This window comes from Monodon monoceros, unplaced genomic scaffold (genome assembly GCF_005190385.1).
Source record: "Monodon monoceros isolate NGI ecotype Baffin Bay Population unplaced genomic scaffold, NGI_Narwhal_1 Super_Scaffold_10, whole genome shotgun sequence".
Lineage (NCBI taxonomy): Eukaryota > Metazoa > Chordata > Mammalia > Artiodactyla > Monodontidae > Monodon > Monodon monoceros.
Window position 1 is genome coordinate 30,321,687 of NW_021703766.1, and position 22,113 is coordinate 30,343,799.

General features: G+C 40.0%; 1 protein-coding gene across 1 annotated transcript in view; it reads right to left on the reverse strand.

Annotated features, from left to right (window-relative positions):
• Positions 1-22,113, reverse strand: part of FTO (FTO alpha-ketoglutarate dependent dioxygenase) — a 374,691-nt gene that overhangs the window by 204,472 nt on the left and 148,106 nt on the right. The window contains exons 5-7 of the mRNA XM_029209912.1: positions 17,205-17,284; positions 9,636-9,779; positions 2,879-2,998 (exon numbers count right to left, since the gene is read on the reverse strand). Coding sequence (XP_029065745.1) covers positions 2,879-2,998; positions 9,636-9,779; positions 17,205-17,284 — 344 coding nt within the window. The remainder of the gene's footprint in view (positions 1-2,878; positions 2,999-9,635; positions 9,780-17,204; positions 17,285-22,113) is intronic.

A 22,113-nucleotide genomic window follows, 5' to 3' on the forward strand; every position in this document is an offset into this window, starting at 1 on the left:
GACAGTCGATCTAATGTGCCATCACCGCCAGATTTAAAAATATATAAATAACTAAACAGTTTAAGTGAATTCATAATGAACATCGCTGGTAAGCTCACAAAACCAAAGATTTCACTTAAAAAAAAGCCCTTGAACAAAAGCAATACAAAAACATTAAAAAAAATCAGTGAGTTTCTTTCTTATTTTGCCAACTCTAATTGTTTAGTTGTTAGAGTTTGCCAGCTCTAATTCAAAGAATTGTCAAATTACAATCCCAAAGTCAAACTGATGCCTTAGTGTCAAGGTTCAGCAAGTAAAGAAGTTCTAACTCAGATGCAAACAAAACCAGAATTACACAGTGAAAAAGAAATTCCCTAAAAGTGAAGCTGCCTTATGTATACATCCCATAAAAATGGAGCATACTCCACACAGGCTAATTTTAGGAACAGAACTGAGGAAATTTCAGCATGAACTTTTCATTACCTCCAAACCCAGTTTTACAATGCTCCATTTTGCACTGATTCAAGTCTTTGGAGAAATCCATTTTTGTGATACTATTAGTACACTAAAAGGATGACAACTTTCCTCCCCCCGACATATATTCATGAAAAGGCATGGTTTAAAGATTTAAGGAAATGTCTGAAAAGCAGAGACTTCTGGACTCTGACCCAGACTTTCAAACTGGGGCCCCTTCAGGGTTGTGACTTGATATTTTCATTATTATAAAATAGGGATTAGCAATAACTACCCATTTTTGCAAATCAGTTCACTGTTTCTAGCACATCTCAAAGTCTGTGCAGTGGTACTCTCTCAAGAGGTCAGCAGGCTTTTATCACTTTTCCACTACATTCCAAACCTGACGATTTGGAGGTAGAACAGTGAGGTGATACATGGCATGACCCTACAGCCAGTCTTCCTGAGTTCTCATCCCAGCTCCCCAACTTAGCTGTATGACCTTGAGGAAGGCAGGTAAACCTTTTGTGCTTCAGTCTCCTCATGTGTAAAATGGGGGAAAAAATACCTACTTTATGGGATTGTCATAAAAGTTAAAATAGTGTCTGGTACTTAATAAGTATCACATAAGTATTTGCTATTATTACTATTATTTTAATTTAGACTTACTCCAAGTGGCCTCAACTTGCCTTCTAGCTACATTTCCTACGACACATCCCCTGAATCCTGTGCTCTGATCACACTGTACTTCCCCACTCCTGATCTTGTTTTTACAGTTCCTGGGGCCTAATGCTCCTCTCTGAATGCCTTATCCGACCCTACTTCTCCCCACCCAAGGTCCCCAAAAGCCACATCTGCTGTTTCACAACTGTCCCAGCTCCAGTGCTCCGAATTTAATACTCCGGCCTCTGGATGGTGATTTTTTTTTTTTAATCTCTATTACAGGATTTCATTTTAGCTAATGCAACACCTGGCTATATTCATGCTTCTCTCCTTGTTAAACGGAATGTAGTGGTTAAGAGCACAAGCTACAAAGCCAGGCTGCCTGGGTTTCAGTCTCGCTCTGCCACTTACTCCATGACCTTGGGCGAGGCACTTAATTTCTCTAGGGCTTGGTTTTCATGTCTATAAATTAAGGTTCATAACAGTTTCTGCAACTCACAGGACTGCTGTAAGAACTTTAAAAGTTAATATAGGGGGTTTCCCTGGTGGCGCAGTGGTTGAGAGTCCGCCAGCCGATGCAGGGGACACGGGTTCGTGTCCCAGTCCGGGAAGATCCCACATGCCGCAGAGCGCATGCCGCAGAGCGGCTGGGCCCGCGAGCCATGGCCGCTGAGCCTGTGCGTCCGGAGCCTGTGCTCCGCAACGGGAGAGGCCACAACAGTGAGAGGCCCGCGTACCACAAAAAAAAAAAAAAAGAAAAAAGAAAGTTAATATAGGGAAAACTCTTCGAATAGTGCCTGGTGCATATAAAAATGCAAATGAAGTTTAGGAGTTGTACTGTTCTCATCGTCGCTTCCCAGTGTATGTCTAACACGGTGCCTTACATGTCGGAAACGCTCAATAAAGGTTCACTGCACGGAACTAAGCTTGTACTGACAAAATCCTTGGCTGTTTCCACTACCTTCCCAAGAGTAACCTAACTCACTAATTTAGAGATTTTTGTCTTTATTTATTTTTTAATTAACGTATAGTTGATTTACAATGTTGTGTTAGTTTCAGGTGCACGGCGAAGTGATTCAGTTATACATATATATATATAAATCTAGGGCCCCCCTGGTGGCGCAGTGGTTAAGAATCCGCCTGCCAACGCAGGGGACACGGGTTCGAGCCCTGGTCCGGGAATATCCCACATGCCGCGGAGCAACTAAGCCCGTGCACCACAACTACTGAGCCTGCGCTCTAGAGCCCGTGAGCCACAACTACTGAAGCCCATGCGCCCAGAGCCCGTGCTCTGCAACAAGAGAAGCCACCGCAATGAGACGCCCGCGCACTGCAACGAAGAGTAGCCACTGCTCACCGCAACAAGAGCCCGCGTGCAACAACAAAGACCCAACGCAGCCAAAAACAAATAAAATAAAAAATAAATCTATTCTTTTTCAGATTCTTTTCCATTATAGATTATTATAAGATATTGAATATAGTTCCCTGTGCTACACAGGTCTTTGTTGTTTATTTTATTTATAGTAGCATGTATCTGTTAATCCCCAACTCCTCATTTATCCAGCCCCGCCTCCCCTTCCCCTTTGGGAATTGAAGTTTGTTTTCTATGTCTGTAAGTCTATTTCTGTTTTGTAAATAAGTTCATTTGTATCATTTTTTTTAGATTCCACATATAAGCGATATCATATGATACTTGTCTTTCTCTTGCCTTTACCCATGCAAATTAGGCAGCCGAGGATTGCCGGAGCACAACATCCCAGGAAATCCGGTCCCAGATACTTACCAGGCCTTCCATCTTCTTCCACAGCTCTTCCAGCTGATTCATAGGTTGACACCACCAATCGGTGCACCTTTTGTACCGATTGCCTTGAAACCAAAACTGTCTCAGCCACTCAAACTCGACCTGGGGATCATAAAGACAAGACTGTGGTTATAATGCCACCATGATGGACAATCAAGGACAGTAAACTTCGTCACTCAGTTCTCCTCCAGTAACTTCACAGCCATAGGGTGAGAAAAGGTGAGAAAAGCTCAGCCTAACCAGTTCCCAATATAACTTGGAGTCTCCTGAGCCTTTTTGCAAGTCAGGAAGAGAGTAGTCTTAAAGCTTACTGAGGGCTTCCCTGGTGGCTCAATGGTTGAGAGTCCGCCTGCCTGTGCAGGGTACACGGGTTCGTGCCCCCGTCTGGGAAGATCCCACATGCCCCGGAGCGGCTGGGCCCGTGTGCCATGGCCGCTGAGCCTGCACATCCGGAGCCTGTGCTCCGCAACGGGAGAGGCCACAACAGTGAGAGGCCCGCGTACCCCCCCAAAAAAAAAAGCTTACTGAGACAACCCAGGTTGTTGGTTGGTTCATCACTCGGACATGAGGAAACTATAAGTCAATCAACAACAAATCCTGAGATCCTAAAGTTTACAGCAGCCTGCACTGTGTAGGATGGGAAAGGTATAATCAAACAAAGTATGTTTTCATTAAATGTCTTTCTTAAAGACCTAGTATTAAGAGCAAAACACAGCCACATATTAGAAGATATCAATTTTAAGTTTCTTAGATCTAAAATAAACAAAGAATTTACCCATGGGCCAGGAGGGGCTGGTGGTAACATCAACTCAGATAACTTGAACAATATAAAGTTAATTACGGCGGCATAAAACCTACGGAGCCATTTAAATTGTCACTTTCAGTTCAGTCAGGGCAAATGACAATAGGTAAAAAGAACAGTAAAGACACTACTAATTTATTTTCCTTCCTATGAACCTAGTATGGTAAACTTCAAATATTTGCCTCCTTAGCATCATTCTATTCTAGCCAAACCCCACTATTCATTTGATAATCCATTCCCTTCCCCAGTCTCAGTCCATGTGGTCTGGGTAAAGCTCCAGCTCTTATACCAGGAGTGGAATGTGCAACCCAATCTGAGCCAATCAGCCCACCACACTTCTCCTAGTCACATAACTGGGTTTGGGGGAAACAGGCATATGTTCAATCAGAGTAAGTCTTGAGACTGTCAGAAGATACAGGAAGAGGATTCTTCAAACATTTTGCAGAATGGGAAGAATGGGGGCAACACAGTAGGAAGCAGCTGCAAGATGAACAGTTAAAAACCGGGTCCTGGTGGCATCAACTGAGCCTTGATCAAGCTATTCCTGAAGCCCTTTTTGCTTAACTAATTCGGGTTGAGTTTTCTGCTTCCTGCAATTGAAATAATCCCAATATGTGTAGGTGAGAGGCTGAGTAAAGCTTTGAAAGAATAAGAAATTGTTTCTTATTTTCTTTCACTCATCTCCAACTTGAAAATCAAATTTTACAATCAAAGTACAACTTCATTCCTCCCAAAGCTCTTTCTACCTCTGTTGTCTCAAGAAATGTAGAGCTTTCACAGCTTAATGTTGAGTAAGGTTGGCTTTGCTAAGGTAATCATGTTCCATATACAGGCACAGAGCTATTATAAGCTTCACCTGTTACCACAAAGAATTTTTTTTGTTTTGTTTATCCATATTGAACTTTCATGAGGCAAACAAAAGCAACTTGTGAAGATTTAACATTGGCGAAAATGGCTCAAATAACTAATCTGAGAACACCAAGTCATATGAAAGGGTTTTAGTTTACATTAACTAAATGTTTGTTTGATACGTAGAACTGATTTCAGTTAAAGCTGTTTAAACAGAAAAAAAAAAAAAGAGGAATGTAGACAATATTCAGACAATAGTTGTTAAACCTTATCTGCAGTATTAAAAGACAGTGGTTAACAGAGGTAAACTTAACTGCTTTGAAAGGAAAATGAATACAAATGTAGTTCAACTTCTCTTTAGATGCAGGTTTAACAACATAATTTGTTACAAGAAAAAAAGAGTTCTTTTTAATAGATTTCACATAAAATTTATTCACACTATAGGAACAACCTGTCAGCAAAGCATCAAGCCCTATGTTTGGGAGAGCTGAAAGGGTTTTTCTATCTTTGGGCTGGTTTTTTCCATTATAAGAACAAAACATATAAACCTTGGCAACCATGGTATCCCAGGAAGCAAAATAATTATCATATGTAATTAGTTCATTCTGCCTTTAAAGGTACAATAGAGTCTGGATTTCAGTAAATGAAAACTCAGAAGCAAGGAGAGGGGCATACCTGGAAACATTGCTGTTGGACAAGAGAGCAAAGAAAGACCCTGTCCATTTTAGCAAATAATGACTTTATCTTCCTCCTTAGATGCCCAACTGTCTTTTGAAGCAGACAGTGTCATGGTTAAGAATAAGGGTTCTGGAGTCAGTTCAGATCTGGGCTCCACTACTGAACAGTTCTGTCATCTGTAAAATAAGGATAATTACATAATCACCACATAGGTTTGTGGTGAGGATTAAGTGGGTTAATAATGAACAGCCGACCATATGCCAGGCACTTGGTAGATACTAAGAAAACAGACCAAATGAGGCCACAGGCCCACCACTTACTGTCCTCAAGAATCTCACAATCTTATGAAATCTTCTGAGCAAGAGAAGTTTTAACAATCATGTCAATTCATGCTCACCCCCGTTCCACGGAGGCCAGTCAGAAAAGTTCAACCCTGAAGCTTATTCCCAACAGAGTTTTTTTTCAGGGGTGGAAGTACTGCCCCTGAGATACAATCTTTGTGGGCATCAGACCCATTGGCATGTATTTTAATCAACTCCATAACCTGACTTTTTCACTTCGATGTTGTGGGCAAAAAATATTACAGGATATTCATCCAATGCCACCCTCACCAGTGCTAACACTGCCAAGAGAAGCAGTTGCCTCCCTCCTTAAAATTAATTAAGGAAGCAAAAAATATTTCCAGCTGCTTGATTCAGTTGGGGTTACCAAAAAAAAAGGTGTGCACCCCTCCACCCCAAACTCTGGGGATGAGGAAGGAAAGCTGCAGCCACAGGGTGGATGCTGCATGAAAACCAAAGGGTCAGGATTCAGAACAGAACAGAAGCTTTATTACTTCAAGGCTAAAAAGAATCACAGTCTCACCATATTGACTGACTGATAACGTGCTAGCCATGACAGGAGGAGGGTCTTCATCCCTTCTCCAGAGTGCAGTCCCTCCTGGGAGGCTCACAGCTTCCGGAACTCTCTTGAGGTGCTCTCGGGGTTCATGATGCTTTTAAAACAAACTCCCAGGTTTCAGACATACACTTAATGGAAATTCACTATTATTCAATCTTTGGTGCAGTGACAATGCAAAGATACCTAATGCCCACAGGTATGAGAAGGCACACTGACAGCCTAGGGAACTTGCAGGATCTTGAAGGGCCTTCTGAACCATCAAAGAAAAATGAACACACGTTCACAATAGTGTTAGTTACATAGCTGTGACCCAGAGAAACATCTCCAGAACTTTCCTATTTCACCTGCACCTGCCTTCTCCATGGAATAGTCAAAAAAAAAAAGGTCAGGGCTTCCCTGGTGGCACAGTGGTTGAGAGTCTGCCTGCCAATGCAGGGGACACGGGTTCGAGCCCTGGTCTGGGGGGATCCCGCATGCCGCGAAGCAACTGGGCCCGTGAGCCACAATCGCTGAGCCTGCGCGTCTGGAGCCTGTGCTCCTCAACAGGAGAGGCCGCGATAGTGAGAGGCCTGCACACCGCGATGAAGAGTGGCCCCCGCTTGCCACAACTAGAGAAAGCCCTCGCACAGAAACGAAGACCCAACACAGCCATAAATAAATTAATTAATTAATTTAAAAAAAAAAAAAGAAAAAGGTCAATCAAGAAAAGCTTTTCTCCTAGAAATGTCTAGAAAAAGTCTGAAGGGGAAGCACAAACAGAATCCACCCACCTACCTGAACCTTAGTCACTGGACATTTAGGTATTGGGGAGCAAAGTCTGTAAGATTCCAAAACCGTACTTCTGAGTCACCAGGGCACTGTAGAGTTGGAAATCATTTCCAACACTCTACTTCTGCCAAGTTAGTTTGGGTTCTTGATTTGGTCCCAGGTCAGCTTATGCATTTCCCTCAAGATGCCCATTGGGCATCATGCCCATCATGCCCATGTGGGAACATGCCCATTGGGGTCAGTGCTCACTGTAATCAATGAAATAGGTTTTTTTCATGGAGAAAGACATGAGACCAGGAAGAGATGCTAAGGTCCAATCTACAAAGAGCTACCCAATGAAAGCCCTTTCCCAGTAGCTGTAAGGAAGATGCAGGTCTGATCAGAACAAAATGAGAACCAAATGATCACATCAAATAGTAAATTTTCCTAGGGGAAATTTACTAGGTGACTAGACTGAATTCCATATTTTATGATTTTTAAGAAGGAAAACAGACTATTTTATAAACACAGAGGAAGGTTCTGCTTATACCTCACCAAAAATCTTTTTAAGCGTCTTAAATTGGAAAAAAAAAAAATCTTCTTAAGGTACTCAGTTCCAATCTCCAAAGTCCCCAAATTGTTCAGCTAGAAACTATCTAAGACAAGGAAAACCAACCACTTCTAAACCGACACAGCCCAAAAGACTGCAGACATGAAACCAAGGGCTTCATCCTATAATTAGTCCAGCAAAGGCACATGGCCTTTAAGAAAGAGGAAAGCAAACAGTAAGAACCGTGGAAAGGATTATAGACATTTGTGCTCTCATTCAACAACAGAACCCAGAAGAGCGTGAGCACGCCAACTTGCATGGCCAAAGGAGAGTATCTGATGATGTGTCCTGACATATGGAACTCATTCTGAAAGTAAGAAGATGACCTTGAAGAATCAAGGACTGGGGGATTAGAGAAGACTGGCACACGTGTTACTCAGGTTCAAGACCTCTCTACTCAAGCCGAGGAGCAGCTCGTAAGATAAGTAGATATCTTTTTAAAGATATTACATGGCACTGTGGGAACATTGTTCTCCTCTGCTCAAACCCCCTCAACGGCTCGCTATTACCCTCAGAGTAAAAAGGAAAGCCCTTGTCCTTAGAGGCACCTCCAACGACTGATACAATCTGCGGTTCCCCGTCCCCTCACACCACCTCCGTGACCTCATCTCCTGCAACTGACAGCCTCACTCCCGCCACTCACAGCGGACCGTCCCTGAACTAGTCCACGAACACCAGGCATTCTCCCACCCGCACGGCCCTTGCAGTGGTGTCTCCCTCGGCCTGAAATGCTGTTCCCCAGAAAACCACAAGGCTCTCTTCCTCAACCTTGGACAAAGGACATCTTGTCAGCGGGAGTGTTCCCTGCTCCTCTCAATCTCCATTACCTTGCCCTGCTTGGTTTTTCCTGTACCACTTATCAACTTCTAACATACTATATAATAAACTGATGTAGTGTGTTTATTATTTATTGTCATCTCCCTGCACTAGAATGTCTATTTTATTTCCCAACATATCCGAAAGCACCCAGAAAGAGTGCCTCGCGCATGCTCAGCAATTATTTACTGAGATGATTGAGAACATTTTTGTATTCTAATTCTCCACCAATCCTTCTAATTATATCCAAAAAAAAGTCTTTGATTGATGATAATCTTCAAAGATTCTCTACCACTTGGTAATCTCTTTTTGACTTTCATTTCAATGGGTTTTTTTTTGGGGGGGGGGAGTATTATTTACCCACCATAAAATTCACCCATTTTCAGTGTAGAATTCAATGACTTTTAGAATGTACAGGAAGTTGCGCACTAATCTTCCTTCTTAACGTGAAGAATAGAGGCTGTAGGCTCCGAACCTTCTCCGGCCAAAAGCGTCTGCTGGAATAGTATAACATTGCTGTTTTCACAGGCTAGAGTTTTCTGGTTACTTTTTCTTTTGGATAGTGATACCAGCTTTCCACTTAAAAGTGGTAATATAAAGCTTCCTTTTTAAAAACTTCTATTTACATAAAAAATGAGTTGATTCTTTTAAAAGTATTGAAGAGATAACAATATATGTAGTCCAAAGACAGAGCAAAAATTGAAAACGTATTAATGAAACTAACAAAGTTTTTGAAACACTGACTCATGGGATCCAGACATGCTGGTCCCACAGACTGCAGAATCGCTACTAATTTCCTGAACAAAAGGCAAGGCTCCTAAGGGTCCACCTGCTCCAAGGATCCACCTCCAGTTTCCATCAGTCCTTGCTGGAAGATTATCCTTCATGGGTCTCTTGTTTGTGTTTCTACATATCTTGCCCTTTGCTTCACACTCTCATTGCAAGGATGTCTTTATAGTGAACACGCTTGGAAGATAGAGTTTCTCCCTCCAGAATAAAGGGTAGGATTGCTAACAGACTTGGAGGATAAAGATGTGTCTTGATCTGGAGCAAACGACAGACATGCCTACTGCCCATCATGGAAGAGTCGGGTTACCTCAGGTCAGGCTCCTCTTCTAGAACACAACCCCTCCAAGTGCACATGCTATCTAGCCCACTGTGCGTTACCCTGTGGAAACAGAGGCTTGGAGAACTGGCACAAAAATGCTCATGCCCTGGCTACTCCTATTGTAAGTAATGAACCATCCCTTGTCTCTTATACTCATAGCAAACTGTGGCCGAATAACTTGTTAGCTAGCAAGTAGGAGAGAATCTTCACAGTTCTTGAAAGTCCTTACCTCGTTGTGGATTTCTTCTCCGTGTTTCAAAACCACTGGCTCCAAGGATTTCAAAGAGACCTCACCATTGTCCGCCTCATCACGGATATTCTGCAGGGCCAACTGGCAGCGCTGTAAGATGTAATCCAAGGTCCCCGTTGAGCACTGCAGAGATAGAACCAGCCACCGAGATGGTAAGCAAACTCCAAGGTTACCATCCCTCTCTTCCTAGGACGTCTGTCCCCTTCCCGGACCTGTCGCCCTCACAGGTCAGCCTATGCTCCTCAACTTAAGAATGACTCTAGTAGCTTTCTCCTTGGGCTCTGTGCTGCCAGCTTGGCCGTCACCTGGGTCACTCATCTTGCTGCTTTTTATTACATGGGCTTCATACCTCCAAAGAGTAGGCTCCCTGAAGGCTAAAGCCCTGTTTCAAAATGTATATACTATACATATACTGCAGCACCTAGAACTGAGTCTTAAATATAAAAGAAACTTAGTAAGTAGTTATTGGAGGAATAACTAATTAACCAAGAAGTCAAGAACACTGACTTTATCTCAAGTGCCCTGCACCTAACAATGGGGAAAAAAAAGTAACCAGACTGTAGAACTGGTTCAAAAGTACACAAAATAGAACAGCAATGGGGAAAAAAATGAAGTTATAAACACAGGGCAAAGAACTCATTTTCCTTTTCTGCGAAAAGCATACGCTAGGCAGTTGCAAGTCTGCCTTGGCAGAATAGATTCTTCAAATAATGGAGAATATGTGGTTCATACCCTCAAGGCGTGTTGAAAGGCATAACTTAGTGCCCCGGTATCAGCAAAGGCACAGATAACTAGTCCATCCCTCTCTAAGTCTGTGGGAGCAAAACAGAGGTCAAATGGACAAACTCCCTCTTTGAATGAGCATATGTCAGAAAAGAAGAGGATGCAGGTGGAGTGTGCATCCGTTTGTTTTGATAATGACACGATTTCCTACAATGAGAAAACGCCAGCTGTAAATATCCTTTAGACCCAATGAGGGAAATGTCTCCCCGGAGTATTTTTATTTTAATATTTACAATTTAAATGGATCCCTTCGAAATAACCTTGAAGGCTAATCCCCTGGTACAAAATTTCTTTGCACAGTTACTGCCACTTGATACAATGTGACCTGGGCATGCCTGGGGGAAAAAAATGAAGTTTCTGTGCCAAAAACAGAAGCTTGACTAATATGTATTTTAATATGAAGATCCCAAAGTGTGGGGAGCAGAAGGGCAGTGGCTCCAATTTACTACAAAGAGAAAACAAAAAATGGAAATGAATTACCACTCACTTTTGTCCCACAGACAACCCTACAACATTTTTTTAATGACATTCTGTCTATAAACATACTCTACCTGCACCTTTACTTTCCCAAGTATGGAGTAACCTACATAAGAGGTAATTGATTGAAATGCCATCTACTATAATAAAAGTTTAAAAACAACACAAAATTTCCCATCAATAAAAGACCAGTTAAACGAACTCTGGTGGAGCCATGATTGCAACCAAAAAAAAAAAAAGGAGGGGGGAATATATATATTTTTCCTGGGTGATTAGAGTTCATCTGATGTAAAGAACCTATAATCAGGCCTCATTTTTTGGGAGGGCATGAGGAGTGGTAACAGTTTTATTGAGATATAAAATTCACATGTCATAAAATTTACCCACTTAAAGCATACAATTCAACGTCTTTTAGTATATTCACGAGTTGTGCAACCATCACTACAGTTAGCTTTAGAACATTTTTATCACTCCAGAAAGAAACGCTGTACCTTTAGCAGTCACCCCCTCCCAGCCCTTCTACCAGCCTTCCCAGCCCTAGGCAACCACAAATCTACTTTATGGATCTACAGATTTGACTGGTCTACTCTGGATATTACATATAAATGAAATCATACAATATGTGGTCCTTTGTGACTGGCTTCTTTCACTTAGTATATTTTCAAGGTTCATCCATGTTGTCCATGTGTCAGCACCCCGTTCCTGTTTATTGCCAAATAATCATTCAACTGTACAGATACGCTGCCTTTTGTTTCTCCATTCGTTAGGTGATGAACATTTGGGCTGTTTCCACTTTTTGGCTATTATGAATTAAGCTACTGTGAACATTCATGTACGAGTTTTCACTTCTCTTGGGTGTGTACACTAGGCATGGAATTGCTGGGCAATAAGGTAACTCTGAATTTAACCTTCTGAAGAAGTGCCAGACCGTTTTCCAAAGTGGCTGCGCCATTTTACATTCCCTCCAGCAATGTGTGAGGGTTCCAATTTCTGCACATCCTAACCAACACCTGTTACTGTGATTCTGATTATACCTATTCCAGCGGGTGTGCAGTGGTATGTCATTGTGGTTTTGATTTGCATTTCCCCAACAACTAATGATGGTGAGCATCTTTTCATGTGTTTATAGGCCGCTTGTATATCTCGTCTGGACACATGTCTATTCATATCCTTTATCTGTTTAAAAAGCTGGATTATTTATCTTTTTAATCATTGAGCTGTAAGAGTTCTTTATATAAATATAAATATGGGCACCTTGTGAGATGTATGATATGCAAATATTTTCTCCCATTCTCTCTTTTCAGGTTTGTGATGGTATCCTTTGACGCATAAGGTTTTTAACTTTGATAAAGTCCAATTCACCTATTTTTTCTTTGATGGCTTATGCTTTTGTATCATATCTTAAAAAAAATTCCCTACTCTAAGAATTGCATATTGATAAGTAATTATCATCAAGGTTTACTAAAATAAAACAAAACAAAAAGTGCAGAATAGGGGCTTCCCTGGTGGTGCAGTGGTTGAGAGTCCGCCTGCCGATGCAGGGGACACGGGTTCGTGCCCCGGTCCGGGAGGATCCCACATGCCGCGGAGCGGCTGGGCCCGTGAGCCATGGCCGCTGAGCCTGCGCATCCGGAGCCTGTGCTCCGCAACGGGAGAGGACACAACAGTGAGAGGCCCGCGTACCGCAAAAAAAAAAAAAAAAAAAAAAAAAAAATACAGAATAGTGTGTAGACTACCATTTATATAAGAAATTTTAAAAATTACACATGTGTTTGCTTATATATGTATTAAGTATCACTGAAAGGATAACAAAAATCTGATAACATTGGTTGCCTCTGGGGAAGAGGAGCTGGCTGGTGTGAGGAGAAATAGGTTTTAACTGTACGCTCTTAGGTACTTTTTGAGTTTTGAACCATTTGCGTAACTACCTATTCAAAATATAATTATACATAGAATTTAAATTTTAAAAAAACATATATTCTGTGTTGCATCCCAAGAACATTCTGTCACAACCAGAAAAAAACTAAAATCAAATAAAGGTCGAGAGTCATCAGACATACTCTAGTCACATTTTTGCAACTAAAAACTGAATAGATTTCTTCTCTGATTAACTAAAATGAATTTCAGAACAACATTTCCTTAAGACAATCTGTTTCCTACATATTGTGAATAGGCAGAAAATAGCGAATCATTTTGTTTGGCACAGAAAAGATGTCTAATTTAATACTGTATGAAGGAAAGGACATTTGTAGAACAAGTGAGGGCTATAAAGTTGCATGGATTTTTTTCCTCTCTGTATTGAGAGAAACCATAACGTTAACTATAGTGTTGGAGAAAAAAATCTTTTCCCTCTTCTATTACTGAGAACAATAAGATGAAATTAAAAGCTTTAAATAAGATAAAAACATAATCCTGCCATACTCTATTTAAAATAAATTATTTTTATTGCGTGTAATTCTTCATCCACACACAGCTGTAATGAATATATACATATCAATGTACATGCTACTTTTCACTGTACATAAGTATTCAAAACTACCATGGTCAATGCTGCTTAATGAGGTGACATTAACAATTTAATTAGCAAGTCACATAATATAAAGGCATTAAGGTTCTGTCCAACTTTTCACTACTGTTAATCATACCAGACAAATATCTTTTTATATATACTTCCTTTGAATTATTTCCTAGGTTTGATTCCCCAAAACAGTGTTATGAGATCAAAGATATGAATATTTTTATGGGGCTTTACACATATCCCCATATAGCTTTCCAAAAAATATACTAATTAGAAAAACTACCAGTAGTGTATGAATGTACAGTTTCACTGTAACTTTACCAGCACTGAATTTTTGATTTTGGGTAGAAATAAAAAGTTACCCTTAAAATGATGATTTTTTAAAAAAATTCCTTTTAACTCTAGAGCCTGTATACACAGGATCATGTAAAACAGAGTCGGCAAACCTTTTCTTAAAAAGGTCAGATAGTAGATATTTTAGGCTTGCAGGCCATAAGGTCTGTGTTCAACTACTCAGCTCTGCCACGGTAGCTCCAAAGCAGCCATAAACAATATGTAAATAAGTAAGCGTGGCTGTGTTCCAATAAAACTTTATTTACAAAAAGAGCTGGCTGGCCCAAAAGCCATAGAGCTTGCTGACCCTGATCTATAATATAGAAAGCAGGATAGTCACATCATTCACATTACGTATGTCTAATTAGTAAAGTATCATAAGCTTGAAATGAAGTAGAGATAATATAGAAGATACAGATTTGGGATTATATTATTATTATTATCACTATGCATATCCACCTCTTTTTAAAAAATTAATTAACGCTCAAAATTTTGCCTAAAAATTAGAAGATACAAATACAGCTATGACTAAAGCAGAGAAAGCTAAACCTCAGGATATTTTGAAAGCACTGCTACTTTAGTTAAGATGGTCCACTTGGAAAAAAAGGAAATAAGGCCAGAGGGGTACTTTTCAAACTGCATTCTGAATGTGTGTATTTATCATAGGAGGTGGAGAAGGAAAGGTTTCCTGATCTCTCACAAGTTTTAGTCCCAAATTTACATTTGTCTGCTGGACCTCTCCTCTTGGCAGCTCTGACTCAGCCTGTTCAAAACTGAACTACTGTCTTCCCCTCGTGTCTTAGATCCCTATTTCTACTTATGGTAATGTCATCTCCAAATCACCCAAGCTTGAAACCTCAGAGTCACCCAAAAGCCCAGCGTATGACAAGCATCCAATAAAGAGTTACCTGGTTAGTGTGTTCATTCATTCACTCATTCATTCATTTGTTCATCCATTCATCCACTCACTCATTCATTCTTACATTCCTCCCTCCACTTCAATCAGTTGCCAAGTCTGTCACTATGTCTCCTACATTAGTCAAGGGAATTTCTTCTTTTTTCCTGTTGCCATGACCTTAATTCAGACCAACAGGTTTAATTGATGTCTCTATCATTTTCATCTTCTTAAAGACATCTCCAATATGTCACTACTGCAATAAATAAATCATCAATAACCCCCACCTGAACCAACTTAAGTTAAAACACACCTAACCTGATATCCAAGATCTTTCACAATCCAGTCATTCAGGGATCAGCCTTTATCTGCCAACACTCCCTTTCTGGCATCCTGGGATTCAGTCAAAGTTGAGCCACTCAATACTCCCTTTGTATCCCCATCCCATTCCGATCACAAGATTTCCACCTAATGGGATGAGGACTCTTAAATGTCTTAAAATGTCCTAAAATCCCCTAATCCCTACATGTTCAAGTCTTACATGTCATGTCACTCGTGAAGCCTTATGCTGTTTGCTACTCTCTATTCTGCACTCTACCCGTGCACAAGTGTCTAAAAGAATACCTTGAGCACTGGGAATTTCAACGAAAGTTTGCAGAATGGATGAAAGAACTAAAATCACTTCCCTTCTTCTGAGTAGTAGCTTTCAGTTAATAGCAACACTTCCAATTAAAGACTCATTGATGACTTAAGTTCTCTTGCTTCATTACATACATTCTAGTGTATAAATGGAGACAGAATAGCCTTCCACACAAAGAGCTTTCGTTGTTCCTGTCTCCTACTAGCTTTTCATCAGGATAACTGAAAAGACAGTAGTAGTAATAGTAGTAGCAGCAGCAGCAGCAGCGGTAGTAATTTAATCATAGTAGTAGTGGCTAACATTCTTTGAATGCATACTCTATACCTGCCACTGTTCTAAAAGACTTACACGTATTAACTCACTTAATCCTCACAAGAACCCTATGAATTAAATATGATTGTTACCCTCATCAAATACACTTTGTGAAACTTCTTATTCATCATTTTGTACCAACCCTCTGAGCACAGCACTAATCGTCTTGTCCACTCTTCCAGATTGGATTAGGAAAGGTGCAAAGATACACATAAGTAGCCACATACGCAAAAGAATTCTTAGGAGAGTTCTAGCTAGAAAGACAGAGGTCTATATCATCTTGTATTATACAAAAAATGAAGTCTTTTTTGTACAATACAAAGCACGTATTAGATGCTCTATAAATGCTTGCTCACTCTTTTTTGCCTGTCTTCACTCACTCCTTCCTAACAGAACTTACCTTTTTAGGTCTCTAAGATAATTATTTGTGTTTTTATCTATTTAATATTTGTCTCTCAAACTAAAATGGAAGTTCAGCAAAGCTAGTGGCCATACCTGTCATGTTGATGGCTCTCTCTCTCTCATGCCTCTAGTGCTACTGGGCACAGAACAGACACTCAAATATTTAGATGAATGATTGAATAGAAGAGAGAAGAAAGGGAGAAAAGGGGGAAGGAATGCTTGATGGGTTTGCTGGCATCTTGATTTAAACAGACACTCGTGTCCTCTCTGCCACCTAGCAAAATGACCAGTCCATTAGAAAAGCTACCTAAATACCAAAAGACATGACACTGCCTTATAGACTCACACAGTCTCAGGACTGGAAAGGTCTTGTGCTTGTGTTTCCCTGCCACTTTACTGTATCCCGTCTGCCCAACTTTCTCACACTGGTCCCCCTGTGGTACAATGAAAAGTCAAGCTATAAAAGCAAAGCACAGAAGACAAGCTTGGATACGAGGTCAACTTGTAATCCTTTTCATGATCATTCCCCTGCTCTCTGGAACACTTCTAAACTGAGCACACACAATACTCCAGGGTGACTACCAAAGGCTTCCCTCATCTCTTAAGTTTCCATTCTGAGCTAGTCTAATCAGCTATCAGCCACTGCAAGTGCTGGCAGAATTTAGCAATAAAGTCTGGGTTAGAAACGCAACTGCGGAGTTTGGAAATTCCCTGGCACCACTGTAACTTTCTCCTTCATTTACATGCACATGCCCGGAAGCCTGACCCAAAAGTTAAGGGAAATATAAATTCTCAACCATCTGAGCCCAGTCACAGCTAACACATGCACAAGCACACAAATCTACTATTTTGTTCTGGCCATCTCCTGCCCTTGACCTTGACAGACACAAACCCCTTAGAAAATCTCTAACCAGCAACACCTGCCAAGGTGCCCTCTTGCTGGCACTTTTTCCGAGAAACATAACCCCAAAGAAGCAAAATATACTTATCCCAGGCTGTGAACACACTTTTTAAAACTGGATCCAACACAACTCAAAGCTAAAAAAGCAAGTAAATAGAGGCTAAAGTCTAGTTAGATGGAAGCAATTTTCCTATCAAATATTCTTCCAAAGTTCTGTGATAAATTGCTCATGCAACCACTTCTGTCACATCCAATTAAGTTTGAGTCACATTTTTATTTACACTTACCTCTGCCACTCGGTGGGTGGAACTAAACCGAGGTGGTAAACCAGCCAAAACACAGTGTTGGTGGGTGGCATTGAGATCATCTGCAGGAAAAGTACCAAAAATTAAAAAAAAACAGAAAAAACACCCAACACACACTTATCAGTCACTGAATACTACTTCACTAAAATACAAAGTAAACAGTAAATCCATCATTCAAGAAGAAAGACAAGAACCAAAGAATTAACAATTACCATGTATTCTTTAAACCGTTCTTTGTAAGTAGGATGACATATATATATATATATAGTCATATGGTATAAAACCATCAAAAACCATGATACTTTCAATAGTGAAAGGGGATGTTATTAATAATTATTGCAGGACAACAGGCATAAACCAGGACTGTCCTTAGCAAACAGGCTATAGGGTTACCCTACTTATTTGTAGTCTTATGATATCCACTCACCACTATTTATGGGTTGAACTTCTTTCCCTTTCTCATGATACATCTAATTCTACCCATGCCTTTAGAATAAGCCAAAATTTTTTTGTATTATTTGGAGTTGAACATCTTTCATCTGAAAATCTGCCTCTTTCCTTCCCCAGTCAAAGTATCAATTTTGCCCTAACAATTTTCCAGGCAGCAAACCAACCAACTCAGCATGTTGCAAAGCTTTGGCTCTCAGAACAGAATTCAAGCCTACAGATTCACGACCCAAGAACGGAGAAGGTGGTGAATTCATCCGCTGAAGAATATGCCTAAAACCACATGCAGTGGGAGAAAAACCAATGGCCAAGTTGTTGCGTATTCTAAGAAATGATGCCACATGTGAGGCAAAATCTGTAACACCTCTGCTTAGGACATCGCGTCCTCTGTTACAAAGAAGAGAACCAAACTGTCCCCAGCAACACATGATTTCCTATGTAAGCAACAGAGGCTTCTTAGCAAGATACTGAGAAAGACAATGACTTAAACTAGGAAGCAAAGACCACCACACCCCCTACATGTCAGCAAAAACAGCCTATAAAATTACCTCTAAACAGAAGAAAGGAAATGCAAAATGCCAACTGCAGGACTCCTGCTTATGGACATTATGGAGTAACCATGACAAGGTTTACCTTCTTACCCTAAAAAATTATAAAACAGCCCAAAAATAGGAAACAAAGGTTTCTGACACTGGAAAACAGTGACCCCAAAGATAGGAGAAATAAAATAGGTGAGCCTTAGTTTACTAGCTAGACACAGTTTCAAAGTCACAGAGTAGGGATGGGGATATCAGAACTCAGAGTTTTCAGTTTTCTCTCTTGCTGAGTTGTGAAGACAGAGACTACAGTTTAGGAAGGCCAAGGCAGCAAGGATTTGTAAGGCAGAATACTGGAACAGAAGAACCCGCACAGGGAGAGACTAAGCGGACATCTACAGAAGGGTTCCTTCAAGTCTTTGGCTACGTATTTGTCTGTGCATGTGTGGATGAAAACTTCCCACAGGCAGGAAAATAAGTTCCAGAAAGCTATAGACTAGACAAATCTCAGACCTCACATAGGGCCAGGGATACTCTGTGTTCTCAGCAGGCAGAATGGTTCCTACTACCTGAGACGATAGAGTCTTTAGAAAAGCATAATCTTAGTAGTAGGGTTAAATAAGTACTATATTAAAGGCTGCCCCAGAGCCACTTAAAAGCTTAAAAGCAAGCCTCAAAAGAATCTAACTTAGGGCTTCCCTGGTGGCGCAGTGGTTGAGAGTCTGCCTGCCAATGCAGGGGACACGGGTTCGTGCCCCGGTCCGGGAGGATCCCACATGCCGCAGAGCGGCTGGGCCCGTGGGCCATGGCCGTTGGGCCTGCGCATCTGGAGCCTGTGCTCCGCAACAGGAGAGGCTGCAGTGGTGAGAGGCCCATGTACCGCAAAGAAAAAAAGAATCTAACTCATTCCAAATAATTTAATTACTCACTAGAGCAAAGTCCAACACTACTTAAAAGAATATAACAAAATCAGGCGGACTTCCCTGGTGGTGCAGTGGTTGAGAATCCGCCTGCCAATGCAGGGGACACGGGTATGAGCCCTGGTCCGGGAAGATCCCACATGCCGCAGAGCAACTAAGCCCATGTGCCACAACTACTGAGGCTGTGCTCTAGAGCTCACGAGCCACAACTACTGAGCCCACGAGCCACAACTACTGAAGCCCGCATGCCTAGAGCCCGTGCTCCACAACAAAGAGTAGAAGCCACCGCAGTGAGAAGCCCACACACCGCAACAAAGAGTAACCCCCGCTCACCGCAACTAAAGTCCGTGTGCAGCAACTAAGACCCAATGCAGCCATAAATAAATAAAAATTTAAAAAAATAAAATAAATAAAGTAAAATAAAAATCACCTATGGCTCTCAGTACCCATAGGTTCAAAAAAAAAAACAAATAAAAACAAAATCAGGCACCAATAAATAAAATTTGCCATATCCAGCATTCAACCAAAAAGTAGCAGAGAGAAATAAAAGATATATGATATATATGATACACAAGATAAATACATATCTTTCTTTTTTTATGTATATATCTTTCATATATATATAATATGAAGCTTCTGAAGATGAAAAATATATTAAATGAAATAAAAATCACATTGAAGAGATTAACAGCACTTTAGACACTGCAGAAGAAAAGATAAGTGAAGTAGAATACACAGGAACAGAAACAACCCAAAATGAAGCACACAGAGGAAAAACACTATAAAAAACTGAAAGAGTATCCATGCCCTATGAGACAATATTAAGCATTTTAACATAAATGTAATTTGAGTCTCAGAGGAGGGAGAATGACAGAAAAAAAAATTTTTTTTTAATGATGACCAAAGAGAAAAATAAGAGCAAAGAACAAGGGCAACAAATAGAAAACATTAACAAATAAGATAGACATTAACCTAACTATATCAGTAATCACTTTAAATGTCAACGGCCTATGTATACTAATTAAAAGGCAGAGATGGTCAGAGTAGATGAAAAAACAAGACCCAACTATATATTGTCTATAAGAAACTCACTTTAAATATGAAGACACATATAGATTAAAAGTAAAGGGATGGAAAAAGATATATCATGGAAACACCAATCAAAAACAAAGCTGGAGTACCTATATGAATTTCAGACAGAGCAAAAGCAAGAAAAATTATCAGGGATATAGCAGGGCATTACGTAATGATAAAGGGGTAATTCTCCAAGAAGAGGTAACAATCCTTAAGGTATATCTGTCTTATAATAAAGCAACAAAGTATGTGAGGCAAGAACTAATAGAACAGCAAGAAGAAACAGACATATCCACTATTATAGTTAGAGACTTCAACATCCCCTAAAAGAAGTGAATAGATCCATCAGCAGAAAATTAGTAAGGACATAGTGGAACCCAAGAGTACTATCAATCAACTTAACTGACATCTATAGGTGACTTCATCCAACAACCGCAGATTATGCAATCTTCTCAAGGTCATGTGAAACATTCATCAAAATAGACTACATTCTTGAACAAAAATCACACCTTTACAAATTTTTTAAAAATTGAAATCATACAATGTCTGCTCTCAGACCACAAAGAAAGTAAACTAGACATCAGTAACAGAAAGATAGCTGGAAAATTCTAAAATACTTAGAGAATAAAGAACACACTTCTAAATAACACATGGTCAAAGAAGAAATCACAAGAGAAATTTTAAAATACTTTTAACCAAATGAAAATAACAATACAAAATAGCAAAATTTGTGTGATGTGTAAAAGCAGTGCCAAGAGGAAAATCTGTAGCATTAAATGCATGTTAGAAAAGAAGAAAGATCTAAAGTCAACAAGCTTCCACCTTAGGAAACAAGAAAAAGTAGAGCAAGTTAAATTTAAAGTAAGCAGAATAAAAGAAATAATAAAAATAAAAGCAGAAATTAATAAAATCAAAAAAAAATCCATAGAGAAAATCACTGAAATAAAGCTGATTCTTTGAAAAGATCAATAAAATCAGTAAGCTTCTATGCAGGCAAAAAACAAAAAGGACAGAACACACAAAAAGAGGATATCACTATAGAACCTATGGATGTTAAAAGGAAAATAAAGTAATAACATGAACAGTTCTATGCTCACAAATTTGATAAGCTAGATGAAATGGACCAATTCCTTGAAAGACACAATCTGCCAAAGCTCACACAAATAGAAATAGACAAACTGAATAGGCCTGTAGCTACTAAGGTAACTGAATCAATAAATAATAGCCTTTCAAAACAGAAACCTCCGGGCCCAAACAGATGCACTGGTGAATTCTACCAAACATTTAAGTAAGAAATAATACCAACTCTTTACAATCTCTTCCAGAAGACTGAAGTGAAGGGAAGACTTCAATAGTCTCTTCAAAAGCGATGCTGGAACAACTGTACATCTACATGCAAAAAAATACTCAAAATGGATTATAGACCTAAATGTAAAACGTGTACATATAAAACACTTAAGAGGAAATCTAGATGACCTTGAGGGTGACAGTGACTTTCTAGGTGCCACTGAAGGCACAACCCATGAAAGACAAAATTGATAAACCAGACTTCATAAAAATTAAAAACTGTTCTGTGAGAGACACCGTCAGGAGATTAAGAAGACAAGCCTTGGACTCGTACAAAATATTTGCAAAGAACACGTTCGGTAAAGAACTGCTATCTAAAATATACAAAGAACTCTTAAAACTCAACAATAAGAAAACAAACAACTCATTAAAAAATGGACAAAAGACCTGAACAAAGAAGATAGACAGATTGTAATAAGCACATGAAAAGATGCTCCACTACCTTTGTCATGGAAGTGTAAATTAAAACAAATACCCACTACACAGCTATTAGAATGGCTAAAATCTGAACACCAACAACATCAAATGCTGGTGAGGATGTGGAGCAACAGGAACTCTCATTCACTG